At 37.8% G+C, this 18,031-nt stretch overlaps 2 protein-coding genes across 3 annotated transcripts in view; one reads left to right on the top strand and one right to left on the bottom strand.

Annotated features, from left to right (window-relative positions):
- The window catches only part of si:ch211-278j3.3 (E3 ubiquitin-protein ligase RNF19A), a 35,110-nt gene extending 28,821 nt beyond the window's left edge, over positions 1–6,289 (bottom strand). Inside the window, exon 1 of one of the 2 annotated variants that reach the window (XM_034004938.3) lies at positions 6,167–6,289. The gene's annotated coding sequence lies outside the window, so the exon portion shown is untranslated. The remainder of the gene's footprint in view (positions 1–6,166) is intronic. The other variant, XM_034004942.3, reaches the window with a different exon arrangement.
- Positions 6,290–7,474: 1,185 nt separating this feature from the next.
- LOC117402705 (zinc finger protein 513-like) lies at positions 7,475–17,954 on the top strand. The gene is made up of 4 exons (XM_034004095.3): positions 7,475–8,362; positions 12,520–12,651; positions 16,173–16,835; positions 17,177–17,954. The coding sequence occupies exons 1-4, from the start codon at positions 8,323–8,325 to the stop codon at positions 17,935–17,937; spliced, it is 1,596 nt and encodes a 531-aa protein (XP_033859986.1). The 5' UTR covers positions 7,475–8,322; the 3' UTR covers positions 17,938–17,954.
- The last annotated feature ends 77 nt before the right edge of the window (positions 17,955–18,031 follow it).

Below are 18,031 nucleotides of genomic sequence, written 5' to 3'. Positions count from 1 at the left end.
TTGAACTGACAAGACAAATCCTATTATATCACACTGCGCTTATGGCAGCTTTCCAATTGGCATTTTGTTAAATTGCTCGTACTTCCTGAGGGAGGGGTGTCTTTGTTTGCAGGAGTTTCTGATGTGGAAGGATTACATCACTAAATGGAACTGGCTTTTTTCAGTAATGAAGCATTGGTGTCATAAATCTTGACAATCACTATGTCAGTATTGATTTTGTTAGAATGGGGGCCAGGTGGATATAAATGGAGCATGGCAGTCCTACAGCAGCACTTTCTTTAATGGGCTAGGTCAGTCTAGTATTGTATGTTACATACATATCCTCTTGGGAACAACTGGCAACAAAAACATCTTCACGTAGACATGCGTGGCCAATACAGTATCATGTGTTTTCATTAATTTTATATAAGTGCTAATGCCGATTCTGGCAAAGCAGCTACTTTTGTAGAAAACATTAAACTGGGTGGTAAGCGCATGGGTGGAGAAAATATATTAGTCACATTCATCATTGTAAATTACAAACATGCAGTGCTTCCTATGAGCTACTATGGAGGTTATGACAGTGTATTCACCACAATGTGGTACCCAGGGATGAAATTCTCAACAAAAAAGTTCAGGTACTCATATGCACAGCCGGTACACAATACATTTATGAATACAAATAAGCCTTAAAAAATAACATAAAATATAACTAATTCATCATAAACACAGAAGCTGAAAATACTGAAAGCTTTGTATCCTCTGCATCTATCTAATACCTCTCTATTTTTTAATGTACCAGGCACTACTCTTAAAAAAATGACTTGGCCATTTTAATGTCCATAGTATTCTCTGAAATCATCCCCATACTTTCCAGACCCTGGGTACTCACCTACAACAGGACCTGGCCATGCTACATTGATAACCTTGGATTAGAACATATACAGTATCTCTGCTATTTTTTCCTGTGTGCTTCTCTGTTGTGTTTCTGTGTAGATTAATTATACCATGATCTATTCTAGAAAAAAAGATTAGTATATTTCAGGCAGAAACAGTATAAAAGTAGACATCAGGTTTTTGTTTTTTTGTTTTTTTAATCCCTGGCATTGTGGTTCCTACACAATAACAACGTGACAAATTACACATTTTCATACAGTAATATCATTACTGTGGTTTACGTATGCCTTTACACACAAGTGCAAACTCAAATTTAACTTAAATAAACTGTAGAAAAGGGGGCATTGTACATTTACAGTCCTCATAACAGAAAATACTAGGATCATAACAAAACAAAACTTTGATCACTGTGCTTAACATTTACCTTGCAAGTTGGGCCAGTGTTTGACATAAAAGCACACCTGCATCTCTATCCCGATTCTGACTCGCTTGCCAAATCTCAAGCAGCACTTTACTTTGTTGAGCCTGATTTTTATGTTAATCCCTACTGTCCCACAAATCACTTTCCATTTTATAAATCGGTGCAAGTTGAGATAATTATTTCTAATAGACCACCTCAGGAAGTAGTCTCGAGTCCGGTTCTAAACTAGATCGCATTAGGTAGTGCGGTTTGTCAGACGTGTGGACACTGTAATACCGAACTGCATTTTTTGTGTATCCTCCAATATCCCAAAATGCTTTGTGATATGTTCAGCGAAATACTCAGAGCAGGCGCCTGAAGGACCTGCTATCAGTGTACACTCCGCACTAGGTATTCATTTTTATGCTTAGAAAAAAGAAAAAAAAAACTGTCAGGACATCTCTGTTAAACTAGTGGGGAAAATAACAAAAGCATAACATTAAATTAGGTGACTGCAAAAATGAAGCTAGTAGAAGTAGGATCAGGATGAACAATTGGACCTTAATATGGGGCATAACACATTATTTTAAAATAAAATACAGTGCATGGTGGGATACTATCGTATTAATTTCCACGGTTCATTGCACTGCTAGGAACTGTAACCAAACTATTTTAATAGTGTGTGTACGCATTACGCCCGACTAAACATGAAACGGTACTTCAGTGTGGACGCTTTGAGCTGGATTCATTAAAACGTTTCTGAGTACGGTTCTCGAGATCGGTTAGATAGTGTGGACAGGACCGAAAAGTAGATATTATTTTGCTGCATAAGCCAAATATGAGACTTACTGCTGCCACCTACAGGACTGGAGTGTACCTTAATCAATGCTGTTATATTGCAGAACACTTTTTTTTTTTTTAAACAAGCATTTTATGGTCTTTTTGCTGCAGTGTAATAGATTACCGTGAATATGCATGTCTGCGTCCCTTTCCCATTCCCGAGAACGCAAGACAAAATATTTTTCCGTCCAATGGGTTTACTTTGTGTCTAGGACACAATATTTTGTGTTAACGCGACCTCTGTGTGTGTGTGTGTGTGTGTGTGTGTGTGTATACACACACACACACACACGTGTGAAGTAATGTAAGCAATCAAATAGTGAATAACCCATACAGTAAAGAATAGTACATGTACTGTACAATTTACTAAACACTGATAGTGTGAGGAAAACTAAACTATATCTGTATTCACTAATACCAGTTTACAGTCGAGTTGCCAGGTCCATTAACCTTCATATTTGTCTGAAAATAATGCTTTAATGCTTTAAGTCTTTACATTTCCTGTGTACTATAAGGAAACAAACTGTGAAAAATGATAAAACACAATTGTCATACTGTATGAGCAGCTTCTTCAATCATGCTATCAAAATATCAAGCCTTCACACAATTTTACATAGTTTCAGAAAAAGAAACATGTCTAAAGACAAATGGATTCCTGTTTTAGCTGCTATTGACAAAAGTCAGACCTGCTATTAAGAATATGATTGTACTGGTTAAGGACCTCATCACCAGACAAGAGTTCCCTGGAGTATACTATGCTGTAGGCATTTTCCTTACATGAATTTTGATTATTTTATCACTTTTGCACATGCTACATGGAAGACTTCACTCAAAAATAAAGATTTTAAATCTGTAGTATGAAATACTACTTTTCACACAAGAGTCCAATCCATTTAAAGAGGTTCAAAATAATCTCACTATTGCTTAGTCATACTTCCCTGTAAAACCACAGTACGTGTCTAACGGCCTGGATTTCAGGATTAGCGTGTGTTATTTCTACTCTCTACGAAGTTATCATAACCACATTTTAGCTGATTACCTCTCCTGTTTCTGAAATCAAATTTACAACCTCCCCAAAATGGCACCACTCATTTTCAACATTTAAAAATAATGTTGAAGTTCAATTGAATAAGCTGAATTTCAATTGAATGGTATGTATCTAAAACTAAATCAGATAAATAGGAAATGATGCTTATTAAATAATGCTTATGTAACTTAACAGTCAATATAGTTTGAGGTACATATCTGACAATGTAATATATAGTTTTTTGTATTATTATTATTAAACACAGAACTGGTTGTTAACCAACAATTTATCATGTATTTAATCTTTAAATAACTTTCTGATCATTTGAGGATATCTGTAATTCATTTAGAGATATCTCTAAATGACTTGCTGTTCCTGGTGGCACTATTCTAAAAACTCAGTTAATTGGTTGTTCAGTTAGTGAGGGGCTTTCTGATCGGTGGAGATGGTGGCACACATAAACCCTTAATTCCAACTCATAGGAGGATAGTTTAATCTTTTACAACATCCATTTAAGTAGCTGCCATGTACTGAACATGTTGTGTAGCAATTCACTTTAAGATAGAACCTTCCTACATCATCATTATCTCAATTTTATCAGTTAGAACCCTATAACCCCTGAATGGAAGTCTCCACACGGCAGAAATCACTGCTTGTTGATGAGCTGACCAAGAGCATCAATTGTCCAGCAACAACTGAAATCCCCAATTGTGCCACACTCATAAAAGATGGGCAAGGAGTTTGCTCTGGGGAGGCCAAACAATGTAAAAACATTTGGTGACTTTGTAGATGCTTTTGCACAATCGGTCTACCATTCCGGTTAAGGATATGCTCACATTGATGTAGTTTTTAACAGGTATAATCAGGGTTCAATCAAAGCAGGAACCAGGGCCAAAAGAACGAGAGGGGCACCTATTTGAAGACATATAACATCAGTATATGTACCGTTACCACAGGACTGGCATGATTTCCTATCCCACCCTGACAACAAAGGTGACCTGGCATGATTTTTATCTGAGGAGTTAGTTAGCAGTTCACATTCAGGCAAGACAATTGTAGTTACTGGGGATTCCTGGAGGAAACACGTGTTGCGTACAATGACCCTAACATTAATGCCACACATCTTGAAGATTTCCATGAGGAGGCAGACACTAGGATTGTCCTTCACTGTGTGAATGCAAGTTCTGATACCATTGTGGTGTCTGCACGTGACACAGATGTATAGCACATAGCTCATTATGAATGTATGAGGTGCACACACTTGTGGATGAAGGCAGGAACACATAAGAAACCAAAGTTCATTCCTGTGAGGGAGGTGATTAAATCATGTAGCTTAGACCACTCAGCTGAACAGCTGCTTCTACCCTTCCATGCCATAACTGGTAGTGATACAACCTCACTCCTGTCTGGCCATACCAAGAATACAGCTTTCAATGTTTTTTTTTTCCAGCACAAAATAACTGCTTCGTGGCCTTGGACAAGAACCTCTTACTGAGGAAACAATGGTGAATGTAAAGTCATTCATATGTCGAGTTTACAAAGTTCCCAATGTGGCCACAACAGACAAAGCAAGAGTTATACTTTTCAATAAAGCAGTGCGCCCTGAACTTCTACCCCCAACAACCTATGCTGTGAGGCACCATATCAGAAGGGCACATTTTCAAGCCTTAATTTGGTTTGAAGCCACTCACTTGAAACCTAACCTTCCACAACAATGACGGGAAATCAAGGATGATCAGATGACACCGGTTCTCCTATTTCTTCCACCTGTACCTGCATCCAGTATGCAACTCATAACATATGGCTGCACCACTAGATGCTCTTCTCTGAGGTGCAAATTTGGCCTTGTGCGACTCACTGAACTCGTACAGCTTTTTAAATCGGGTTTTCATTAAGTTTTTGAGGTTATCTTAAAACACAGCCTGCCTCATTTGGTGCCTAAAAAAACAAAACAAACAAACAAACAAATACGTCGTTCCTGTGTTTGCAACTGTGCTGATTCTGCCGACACAAATAATAATAATTAAAAACATTACATAAGAAAGCGCTGTGTACTATCCTTGTATTATTTGCTAAACATTTTTTGGCTGTATTATACACGTACATATTTGTAACAGATAACATTTCCAGATAACTTGCTATTACGACAAAAGAGTCTGCAGTTTACATTTCTCATTTTGTACTGAAATTGCAACGAACGCTGTGGCCAATGCTCATTTTCAAAACTGGCGCTAATGCAAACATCGAATCAGGTAAAATATGGATCAGCTAAGACTGAATAATTTGACATTAATGTTAATCGAGTGTGGTGTAGTAAAACAGTAAAAGGAGCAAATGAATAAGCAGAGGGGCCCCCATTAAACTTAATCCCGCCCTGCCTGTACCAGTCGGTGGTTGGGTAAAAGGATTAAACCTGCCGTCGGCTTTATACACAACTAACAGTGTTTTGTTACTGCGAATTGTAAAATCAAACTGGTTAGTTGTGCGCTGGAAATGCTACACAGCGCCGGTAGCAATGCATACGCAAAATTAAACAGTTATGGTAACGGGGCAAATTGTAAAACGTAAAAATGCTTCGTTTCAACATGCAATTACTAATTTGATTAACATGCGGTTCCATTGATCCCTCCCTGCCTCCCGATGTCCACAACCTTAATGATACAGCAGCTGGTATGGCATCACAGTTTTTGTTAATTTACTTGCCGCCCCAAAGATCTGTAATAACAAATTATGTTATTAATAATAGTCACATGTGTAAAATATAAACCAATACATGTCCAATTCTGAATATTAAGGACTGTCTTATTAATATTTAATAAGAGCTCGGTCAGAGCATCACAGGGTAAACGTATGCAGGGAGTGGCAAGGTTAACAGATCTACCCCCCTCCAGCCAACTACTCCTTAAGCAAAGAGATGCTCATTTCATTTTAGGTAAAACAACTAATATAGAAAACGTACCACGATGCATTACACATTTCATCATGCATTTATCTCAACGTAGTGTACCGAATATAGACCTTACCTCCCCTGCAATCTGCGCTCTTTTGCTTCGTTTCTCAAACTGTAACTGGCTCCGCCCATAACAGCTGAGCTTCCAAAACAAACCCGCCCCCTGCTGTAAAACGTCTTCGCTTTCGAGTGCCAATCAAAGGATCCGTTTCGCAGTTATTGGTAGTGTTGTTGACATTACATTGTCTCTGGCATTTTGTTTTCATTGTTTATTTTATTTATTTATTTATTTATTTATTTGTTTGTTTTTTTTTGGGGGGGGGGGGTGGGGGGGTGGGGGAGTCCTTCCCAGCCCCCCTACTTCTCGCGAGTTCCATTAATAACATTTGTCTTCTACGGGACCCTGGCATGATGTAGGCTGCGTTCGCGTTACTCCTAAGTCTACTTTGCAGTCGGGAGCTGCGCCTGATGTCATGGTCTGCGTCGACTGAGCAAACATGGAGACCGACTTGATTGATTTTCTGATTGCAGAAGACTATAGTTTTTTTTTTTTTTTTTTTTTTTTTTTTTTTTGTTCCCATACAGCTCCATCATAACTAGACTGGTAAATAAATTATGCAGTCTTATTTCAGTAACCCCAAGACCATCCTTTATTAGGAATCTGTTTAAGCAATTAAAGTTATGTACATCCGTTTTATATGGAGGATATTCCGTGCAAAAATTATAAATAAATAAATAAATACATATACAAATAAATACATAGATGTTGAAATAAATAAATACATGGACATTTATTTATTTATTCGTGTATTTATTTATTTTTCATTTTGGCACGGAATATCCTCCATAGTTTTACGAGTCTCGTTTGTTTGAAAATTTTTATGCAAAAGCAAAATATATGTACCGGTATTTGTCATTCACAATACAATAGTTTAGACAAGCTCTTTCTGTGTTATTCACACCCCCATTGTAGGTGGCGCTACCACAATCACTAATCCTGCATGTGGTTCCCTACGCCCCTCTTGCACTGGTGGCGCTCGTCCATGCTCCAGCGCAGCACGTTTTAGAATCAGGTCATGCATCCTCTGGGCGCAGAGGGTGCGTTCACAGAGATCATTCTGCGCAGATTCTGTGCAGAATCTGACCAATTTAGCCAATGATCTTCTAAGAATGATCTCCGTGACCGCACCCATTGGCTAAATTGGTCAGATTCTGCACAGAGTCTGCGCAGAATGATCTCTGTGAACGCACCCTCTGCGCCCAGAGGATGCATGACCTGTGTTGTCAGTTCCGGTTGGTATGGACGCCGACACACGTAATTTGACGCAACGTCTACGCAGACTCTCAAAAGTCGCGATCGCACCCGTAGTTACAATTTTTTTTTTTTAGTCGATTGGTGTTGCCTGGTTACTACAGTGGTTCAAATCGCCTCGTCCCCAGTTTTTCGCGTCATACGTTATATAATTTAAATTAAACAAGAACACACAATTCTAAAAACTACACATCATATATTATCAATAATAAAAAAAAACGTGTGAAAAAATTAAATAAAAAAGACTGCAAATCCCATGAATACATTGTCGTAAAACGGCTGTTGTGGTGGAAACGGAAACGCATACATTGGCGGAAGTCAAGACAGCTGGAAGGAAGTAGAATTAAGTGTATACAATGGAGGCGGTTTCAGTAAGCGAATTAATTATTAAATATAGTCTATTATTTTAATTTTTTTCAGATATAGAGGTCAAATTAAAAAAAACAAAAAAAAAACAAGCATTTACTTACGCTAAAGGTTAAGAGCAGCCTGAGTTTGTTACTGTAAGTTTAGTTGTATTGCAGCACACACAAGTTTGGAGACCGAAACAGCTGCATTTTACATGCAATTAAGTTTAATGGAGGCTGTGTAATTACTGTACAGCTAGATTTGCCTATCGATGCACCACCCAGTAGCGTGTGTATGCTGCTGCTTTATTACACATGGTTCATATTTAAATAATAATATTTAAATGCACCCACAGCGACTTTACTGGATGTGTATACAAACAGACATTACATTTGTGTCGATGTAGAACACAGCATGTACGCGTCTGCTTCATATTCCTGGATACTTGGGGATAATGTCAATAGTGTTAGACGTGCAGTGAAACTAAAAAAAAAGAGAGAGAAAACGCGTATTTTAATGAAGAGTTCCAGGGTTTTCGTCTGAGACACGAGACTGAAGCTGTTCTGAAAATGCCCAGAAGGAAGCAGTCAAACCCGCAGCCTGTGAAATGTAAGTAACTGTATATGGTGTGTTAGCCTAGTACATATTCCGTTTTCAGTTGTGCTAGTACCTAGTAAACAAATCCTTCATCCATCTCTGACTTTGTAGTACCATTTCCGAGTTCACAAGTTTTTCACATGAAATTTATCTCACAGGGACTACAAGTCGAAAATGTGTCATGAATGCGTTAGGTTTGTTATATCTAAAGTTAGCACTGTTGGCTGGTCAAGAATTGAACAAAAGAAGTTACCCCACCCTCCCAGAAAAACGTTGTATCCGTGGGGAAATGTATCTTTACACTGCAATTGACATAGTTTGTAGATTGTTCTTATAAAGTAAACAGTGTATTCTCGGTTGATGGACCACAGTGGCAGGTTTTGTTGTTTTTCGGGTTTGTTAATTATTATTATTTATTTCTTAGCAGACGCCCTTATCCAGGGCAACTTACAATTGTTACAAGATACCACATTATTTTCCATACAATTACATTATTTTTTTACAAATTATTTTTACATACAATTACCCATTTATACAGTTGGGTTTTTACTGGAGCAATCTAGGTAAAGTACCTTACTCAAGGGTACAGCAGCAGTGTCCCACACCTGGGATTGAACCCACGACCCTCCGTTCAAGAGTCCAGAGCCCTAACCACTACTCCACACTGCTGTATTGAAAGTTGTTTTGCTGACCAGAGATACATTCTCTGTAGCTCCAGTAAGATAACTACATGTATCATGTAAAAGCACAGCTCATTCACTAATAAGCCCTCTATGCTTGAGCCATAATATTCAGTTTGGCTGTATAGTGTGTGTATACTGGCTGTATATTCTCAACTCAATTTGTATATTCGTATAATACTGTATTCTAGTGACAAATGGTATAGCCTAGGTGCTGGTTGGTCACTTAACGTAATCCAACCAAATTACTGTACAGGAAACATTTTTGTGAATGCTAATTTAACATTACAGCATGTACAGTACTTTGCCGTTATAAATAGTCACATTTGTGATGTACTGTATGTGGAACTTGGTGTTAACATCAGGCTTGGGGTCAGTTTTTAAAACCAATTCCCTTTTAATCAATTCCAACACACCATTGATCAAAATTGAATTAGCAGAGTTCTGTTAAAATGAGTCTCTCACAGTGGCAACAAATTACTTAAAGTCACTGTTAGTCAGATAAATTGAAGCAGTTTAACAGTCACAACAATTATTGTCTCTAAAATATAAATTCTATTTACTTCAAAGAAATTGGAATTGGAAATTGGAATTGATTTTAAAAAGGAATTGTTATTGAAAAACAGGGGTTGACCCCAACCCTGCTTAATATTATTTACCATAAGGCCAGTGCTTGCATTTCTCTAAATCTACCAAAATGTTTGTTGTAAATGTTCAGATGTTTGCCTCAGTACTATTATCATGAGACAGTGCCAGTGAGAAATTCACCTACGTAATATTTCCCATCCTTAATTGCCATCAATACAAATATATATGTTATTTGCCAATGTATTAAGTGTTATATTATAAATACTTATACGGCAATGATACCTCTTGTGAGTGTGTTGAATACTCATTCGTCTTACCTAGGTAAAAATCTGGTGAATTAACTGAATTAAGGCACAGGGTACCAATATTTATTAATTAACTCCACTGACTTTAATAGAGTTGGAGTCACAAATATTGGTACCCTGTGCTTTAATATCTAATGGTGGCTTGAATTTCAGCAGTTTCCAAGTTGCTCCTGCATATCTGCAACTTTCAGTGTGGGAAAATCCCACAGAGATATTTTAAGGCACCAAGCTACTGTATTCTTCATCCAATATAGAATGCCTGAAACACTACAACAATCTCTGAGAAGTGGGTGTCGGTGACAAAAGCACTATGAGCCGCATTCTGAGTAGTTCTGGTTAAAATAAATAAAATAAAAAAGTAGTGCTGGATATTTTAAGTGCCACAAGACTTTATTCTCTCGTACGTGATTCTTAGCCGCTATCTTTAAGCATTAAAGAAACTCACTACACTACAGTATAAGTAAACAGTTTTTGGGGAAAAAAAATACAATATTAAGTCTATCTAGGTGTTGTTTTGCAAGCGGTGACATTCGCTTTAACTCTTAAAACTCAGCCCCATTCATTTTGGGGCGCCAGCGCACCGAAGGTTCCGCACATATTACTCAGGCACCGTAAAAGTACAGACTCGGGGCTTTCCAAAGACGTATTCAGTGTGTGTATGCGGCACTCCTAGTCGGTACTACGACTGCCAGAAGTTAAGCCTCTCGTCATGTGACAGAGTTCACAGCTAAGGTTTCGTTTTGATGTTACAAGTGGGCGGAGTTAGTAAACAGTGGAGCCATTTCTGGAGCCGGTAGAACACTTTAACAGTGCACTCGCAATGCTTTTAACGTATACGCGCTTGCCCTGGCAACATGTTTCATGGCTGCAGCATAAGTTGGAAATCCCCCCAGCACACAAAAAAGAAATTCAAGCCCTATATATATATATATATATATATATATATATATATATATATTTGATATATATATATATATGTGTGTGTGTGTGTATGTATGTATGTGTGTGTGTATGTATATATATATATATATATATATATATATATATATATATATATATATATATATAGTTTCATAAATCAGCAAGTCATTTCCACCCTAACATTTCGGTGCATTTAAGGTAGACAAAATCAGAGATTTGAGTTCTTAGACACCTTGGTTAAACTTAATCAAGGATCTATTAAAACAGATCTTTACTCGAAACCTACTAATATGCATGTACCTACATTCTGTATATCATCTGCACATCCTATCTATACTAAAATGGCAATTCATAAAGGACTGGGTATAAGGATAAAAATAGTCTGTTCTGATGAAAATGACTACAAAAAACAGAGGGGAATTAAAAATAAATCTTAAAAGAGGGTATAAGAACACATTATTGAAAGAGAATAGAGAAAAGTTGACAAACTCAATAGGAATGAACTACTTGATTTAATAATTTAATAATTATGTATTCTAAATTATTACCCAATATTTAAAAAATAGTTTGTAAGCATTTACGTATACTTCATAAAAAAATATTTCCGAAAGCACTGATCGTAGCTTTTAGAAAGGATGCAAACATGGGCTGACATTTTAGTCCACAGTAAACAAAGGGATCATGGATACATTAAGGGACATGAAAGCCTGTAAAAGCACATGCAAAGTGTGCAAATATATTGGTAAGGATAAGTGAAATCGCAAATGAAGAAAACAAATATTTAGTCTTTAAAAATCCGTCATGCAAGGATAGCAACCTTGTATATGATATATTTTGCATAAAATGTAATAAAATAAAACATGTAGGAGAGACAGATACCTAATTATATAAAACAATACAGAACAACCAATCAAATATAAGAAATATGAAAGAAAATGAACCAATAGTTCAGCACTTTACAAGGAACAGACACACCATGGATAACCTAAAGTTTGTGGTTTTAGAAAAAATTAAATTGGAGAATGTACAGCATAGAAGAATAAAAGAAAATAAATTGATAAATAGACTAGACACCATGATGCCTGAGGGTTTAAATAGAAAGGAACAATAGATTGTGAATGGCATCACAAAGACATCACATTCCAAGAGAAGTAAATGTGTGGTTACCATGGCATCAAAAGTCTATAAATACCTTCAATGTTTGTTTTCAAACACACTTTCCCTTGAAGAAGGCATGTTAAACATACCAAAACGTTGGCAAGTTGGCCCGTTGAGCTAAAACTTTTCTATCTGTCTATCTATCTATCTATCTATCTATCTACTATCTATCTATCTATCTATGGATCCTTTGTATCTGTTTACTAGATGGCATTGGCTCTTGCCTCTATAAAAATGGCTGATATGTCTCGATATACTGTATAGTTAAGAAATACCAAAAGGAAACTGCTTGCTCTTTAAATTTAAAAAATAAAGTAATTTTGAAGATACTTATTCTTTATACACCATTTGTGGGTCTGTCCTACATTTTCCCTGCCTTTTGTGTAATGCTGATGTTAGCTGTGCAGTGCCATATGGCTGCACGGTTTGTCAAGTTCAAAAAGCAAGTTAAGCATATATTGCACATATATTTGTTGCTGTTTTAGGTGTGTCTCTGACAAGGTGTTTTTGATTGCAGTGGATTCAGAAGATGGGTTGGGCGTGGATAATTCAGGGAACCTCGTCTTGGAGAGTGACTTCCTCCTGGGCCAGGACCTGGAGTTTGTAGACAGCGACGACAAGATCATAGGATTCGAGAAGGATTCTGAAGGTTTGTGAGTGATTCAGTTGAAATGTACTGTGGATGATGTTCTGTAAGTGCAGTATATGTGGTTGTGTGATTCACTGGACCTGTAAAAGCTGTATGAGAGTTGTGTGCAACAATCTCAGTGACTTCACAAGGGAATGACTGCAGATGGCCATGGAAATCGTTTATCCCTTAAACCAGTGGCTGCATTGACCAACATGCTACAGCTGCACAACTGGACAACACACACCTGTTTCCACTGCAACAGTGCGGCGTGGGGTACGCATTGTTGGCTGTCAGTTTACAGTTTGGACATACTTACAAATGATGTACACATTTAACTCTCTGATCTGTTCTTTGAGTCTGGTTTGAAGCACTCAGTTAAACACAGAACGCTTCCTTTCTTTTATTACATCTTTAGATATATAATACAGATGTAAAAAAAAAAAAAAAAAAAAATCAGTTAACACTAGGGGGCAAACTGGCAATGCAGTAGTTTTGTTAAAATCTTGTAAAACACTGAACTATTTTTCATCATTAGGCTTTAAACATACATTCTAGAGATGCAACGGTTATGATTTTATGATTTTAACCGATATTTGCATAAAATTCAAAACTGAATGACACCGACAAAAGAAAACCGAAACCAGGGTTGTTTTTTTTTGTTTTTTTGGGAGTTTCAGCATTAAGCCGGCAGTTGAGTCTGTCGCGTCAGTTAAATTACTCTGTGTAGACCTAATAAAAAACAAGTAATGATGCTAAACACTAAAACAGCCAAATGTAAAAGTGTTGAAGAAAATTAAATGTTAGTTGAGGTCCTAAACTGGAATAAACAGCGAACAGCGCGAAGCTGCAAAACAAAGGGATGCTGCGGACAAATCTGGAAGCTGCTTTAAATTAAATGCTTCTGCGAGCAAGTCAGTTTCATTTTATTGAGGTAGCTTTAGTTTAACATAAGACTTGCATCTCTAATATATACTTCAAAATATATTTTGATTCAACTGTTTAAAACTCTTAATGACTTCTACAAAAAATCTGCATGAAATGTAATTTGTCCATCTTGTTTGTTTTCGCCTTGGCTATTGGAATAAATAATATGGGAATATGATCTCATAGCAGCTTTAAGTAATTTACACATCTGCTGGCAATGATTTGGTTCTGTTTAAAAGCTTGTATTAAATGAATCCAGAATGTATTGTGATTGTAATGCTAATAATCATGGACTGCAATATGGCAAGAACTTGGCAAAACATTGACATAAGGACTATATGAACATAATTTACATATTTTATTTAACATCATGTAATCAAAGAAACGACAAAATGATATCGCAAAAGTCTACCTGAAGCCTTAATAGTTTTTTGTTACGTAGATGGAAAACTACAAAGTGGTATGCAATTCAGTATTTTAACGTAAAATTATTCAGCAGGTTTAATTCTAATTTATGAAGCAAAATGAGTTAATTCTATAGGGTAATGCAAAACTTTTGGCCATAGCTGTAGGTCTAGTTGATCATAGGAGTACATACATCTGCTTACATTGCAGGGGATTTTCATTCCTCTTGACAACAAAAATAAATGCTCAGAAAGGCATCTGAACCCCATCACCATCATCATTTAGGTCATGATCATCAAGCACACCATGATGACCACATCATCATCATCATCATCATCATCATCATCATTACTGCCATCATCATCATCATCATCATCATCATCATCATCATTATCATTACCATCATCATCATCATTACCATCACGATGAACATGATCATTATCATCAATCACAATCATCATCAAATCCATTAAACATTATTACTGAGGTGGGCCTAAAGAACCAAATAAAACCCAAGAACAATCTCCTGCATTTTTCAGTTCCTGCAGTGAGCTGGGCAGTTTTCTGTTTTTTTCATTCTCACACTGGATTTGCACAGTATGAATTGAGCTGGATGCTGAAGGAAACTCCTGTGCTCGGTACTCAAGCCTGCTTTAAATATATTGCAACCTTATTTATTTTTTATAGCCAATAGATGCCACACAGCTCTCTCCTGTAAGTAAAAATATGTAAATGCTTTATGTTGAATGATTGGTCAGGTGCATTTTGGATGGTTCTCAGTTTGAAATTATTATTATTATTATTATTATTATTATTATTATTATTTGTTTCCCCCACTGGCAGGTTTGGATAATAAATGTGCTTTGTTGGGCATGTTTTGGCCAGCCCATTAGTAATGTTTATTTTATATATAGATATATATAGAGAGATATAGAGATATATTTGTAGTGATGTTTTGGTTATGTTTACTCTAGTATTATTTGTGCTGCACTTAAGTTCTCTAGAAAATGCTTGCTTTATATTTATCATTTATAATTTCAGTTGGTTTTCTACAATGTATTTGTTACATAGAACTGCATCTCATGTAAGGTATACAGCTGGACTTATCTCTTCGGACTGAAAAATAACTTCTGAGAATTCTTTAAATACTGGAAACCGTGTAGAAAATATGTATGCAGTTGTAAGTGTGGGAAAAGACAATGTTAAAACAAACTTTGCATTAAACCTTTTCTTAACTGATAAGATATCAAGATTTTACAGAAAACAATAACACACAGCAGCAAGTACACCTCAATAATAATAATAATAATAACTGAGGTGACTATTTTCTTAGGAACTAAACCGGAAAGAAAACAACAACATCCTGTTGGTTTATGTCAGTGATAACTCTGTGATCCTTTAATAATAACTGTGTGGCTTCCAATATGTAATGCTTTATCTACAGTATTGTGCAGATCCTTACCAGACAGATCAAATAAGTAGCCTTTATTTTAAAATAAGTAAATAAATAAATAAATAAAGTATTGTGAGCAGTGTACCCCAGAAAACAGACTGAAAACGAAAACATTTTTTTAAATTTTAATTAAGTAGATTTACTTATAAAAAACATGCTCTCCAAAATGCGTAAGGTGCAAAGTACAAAATTAAATCAGTATGAGAAACTCACACACTTACACACTTACTATTTTGTTTTGGGTTAAATAAAAAATATTTGTGGAACATGTTAAGTGTGCTAGTAATGCCTTTCTCATACTAATCATGTAGATTAACACACTACAGTATAAGCTAAACTGATGTGAAAAGAAATAATTTTTAATAATTATTGATGGATCACAGAGTCATCACTGCTATAAACCCAACATGATGTTATGTTGTTTTCTTTCTGATTTGGTTCCTGAGAAGAATAGTCACCACAGTTATTATTATTGAGGTGTATTTACCGCTTGCTGTGTGTTATTGTTTTTTGTAAAACATTGATATCCTGTCAGTTAAGAAAAGGCTTAATGCAAAAGCTTGTTTTAATGTTGTGTATTACGCTGGCCAGAGACCCGAGCTTACAACTGTATTGTCATATTTTGTACATTTTCTTTAAATTCTCAAATTAATAAATCGAAACCCGGATAGCGTCAGGTAATTTAAAAACCCGACAAGTACCCGGATTTTCAGGTACCCGTGCTGACCTCTAAAATAGATACTTTATTTATTTACAGATTCAGGTGCTGAGATTGTTATCCCGGTCTACTCTCTGAGTGATGATGACTGTTCCAGCTACAACCGGCTTAGCATGGAGAGCGACGCTGAAGACCCCAGAGACACAGAGAGTGACCAGGAAGAGAATTGCCACCACACATTACAGCACTACCTCTCCTGCAAGCAGTGTGGACAGCTGCTGGACAACTCCATTGGAGGCCTAGGCCTCTCCACTCCTTACTGCCTGAAGTGCGGCGAAGACAGTGCAGACGGAGTTGAACCCGAGGAGGCTCACGCTGCCAAGAAAAACAGCGGCTCCAACCGGAAGGTCTACTCCTGCAAGGTGTGCAACTTCTCCTCGCGCTACTCCAACCACCTGAAACGACACATGAAGACGCACAACGGAGAGAAGCCTTTCACGTGCCCGCACTGTGCCTATGCATCAGCGCAGCTGGTCAACCTGCAGCGGCACGTGCGCACCCACACAGGGGAAAAACCCTTCAAGTGCGAGTACTGCACCTTCGCCTGCAACTCCCTGGGCAACCTCAAGAGGCATGAGCGCATGCACACACAGGACAAGCCGAACAAGTGCAACCTTTGCGATTACCGAGCCAGCAACAGCCGCATGCTCAAGCGACACATGATGGGACATGAAGTGGAGGAGCCTCCCTTGGAGACTGAAGGTAAGTTACTTGCACCACAGGGTAGGGTTTCTTATTTTGTTTTTTATAGGAAATAGATTCTAGGTAGCAAGATAAGGGACCTAATTTTGACACAGGTGCAAAGGCAAATTTTAGAAAAGGAATGAAACTATTTCATTGCATGTCCTCGTGCACAAGGATATAGTGAAGAAACCGTATATCCAATTCTTTAATACAAAAGTATCAAACTGGGGGTATAACGGGGTCTCTGTCCATCTGTCTTTGTACATGTGTAAATGGAATGTACTAGCAATTAGGTTCCATTCTATGTAGTAATAATGGTAATTTCTTTATTGTAGTGATGTGTTCTGTTCTATTTTCAGATGCAGTTGTCTCAGACCTGACCCTCCATGTAAACAGCAGCACTGACTTCCTCCAGAGCTATGCAAGTTTAAAGCCAGAGATGGATCCCCACAGCCTTCTAGACCCTAGGGACGTAACAGAGGAATCACAGACTCTCCCTGAGCTCCTGTTCCCCTTCACCTGCCGCCTTTGTGGCCTTGTGTTGGATGATGGCTTTATGCATGAAGACAATTCGTCCAGTCAGATCTGCAGCAAGTGTGGTCTTGAGGTGCTTTCCCAGGAGACCCCCAGCAGCCCAGAGAAAACAGACAAGGTCTTCTCCTGCGCATTGTGCTCGTTCATCACACATTACCCCAACCACCTAGCCCGTCATATGAAGACGCACAGCGGAGAGAAGCCTTACAAATGCCCGCAGTGTGACTACGCTTCTGCCCACTTTGATAACCTGAAGCGGCACCAGCGGGTTCACACGGGTGAGAAACCCTACAAGTGCGATCTTTGTGACTACGCCTGCGGCAACCTGGCCAACCTGAAGAGGCATGAGCGTGTCCACTCTGGCGCCAAGCCCTTCAAGTGCAGCGTCTGCAACTACAGCTGCAACCAGAGCATGAACCTGAAGCGCCACATGCTGCGGCACACTGGGGAGAAACCCTTCAAATGCCAGGAGTGCCCCTACACCACAGGCCACTGGGACAATTACAAGCGCCACCAAAAGAAACACGGCCACTCCACCGAGGGCTGGACTAAACTACAGCAGGCAGAAACAGGGGACGAATCGTAGTTGGTTTCCTAAAGGGGGGGGGTCAATAAATGGGTAATTTATGCCAGCCTTGGTCTTGGAATAAAACACAAGGTTCAACACCATTTTCTTCCTG

Source organism: Acipenser ruthenus, chromosome 5 (assembly GCF_902713425.1).
Source record: "Acipenser ruthenus chromosome 5, fAciRut3.2 maternal haplotype, whole genome shotgun sequence".
In the NCBI taxonomy this organism is placed as follows: Eukaryota; Metazoa; Chordata; class Actinopteri; order Acipenseriformes; family Acipenseridae; genus Acipenser; species Acipenser ruthenus.
Note: the sequence above shows the minus strand (reverse complement) of the source record. Positions and strands in the feature narration are given on the sequence as shown.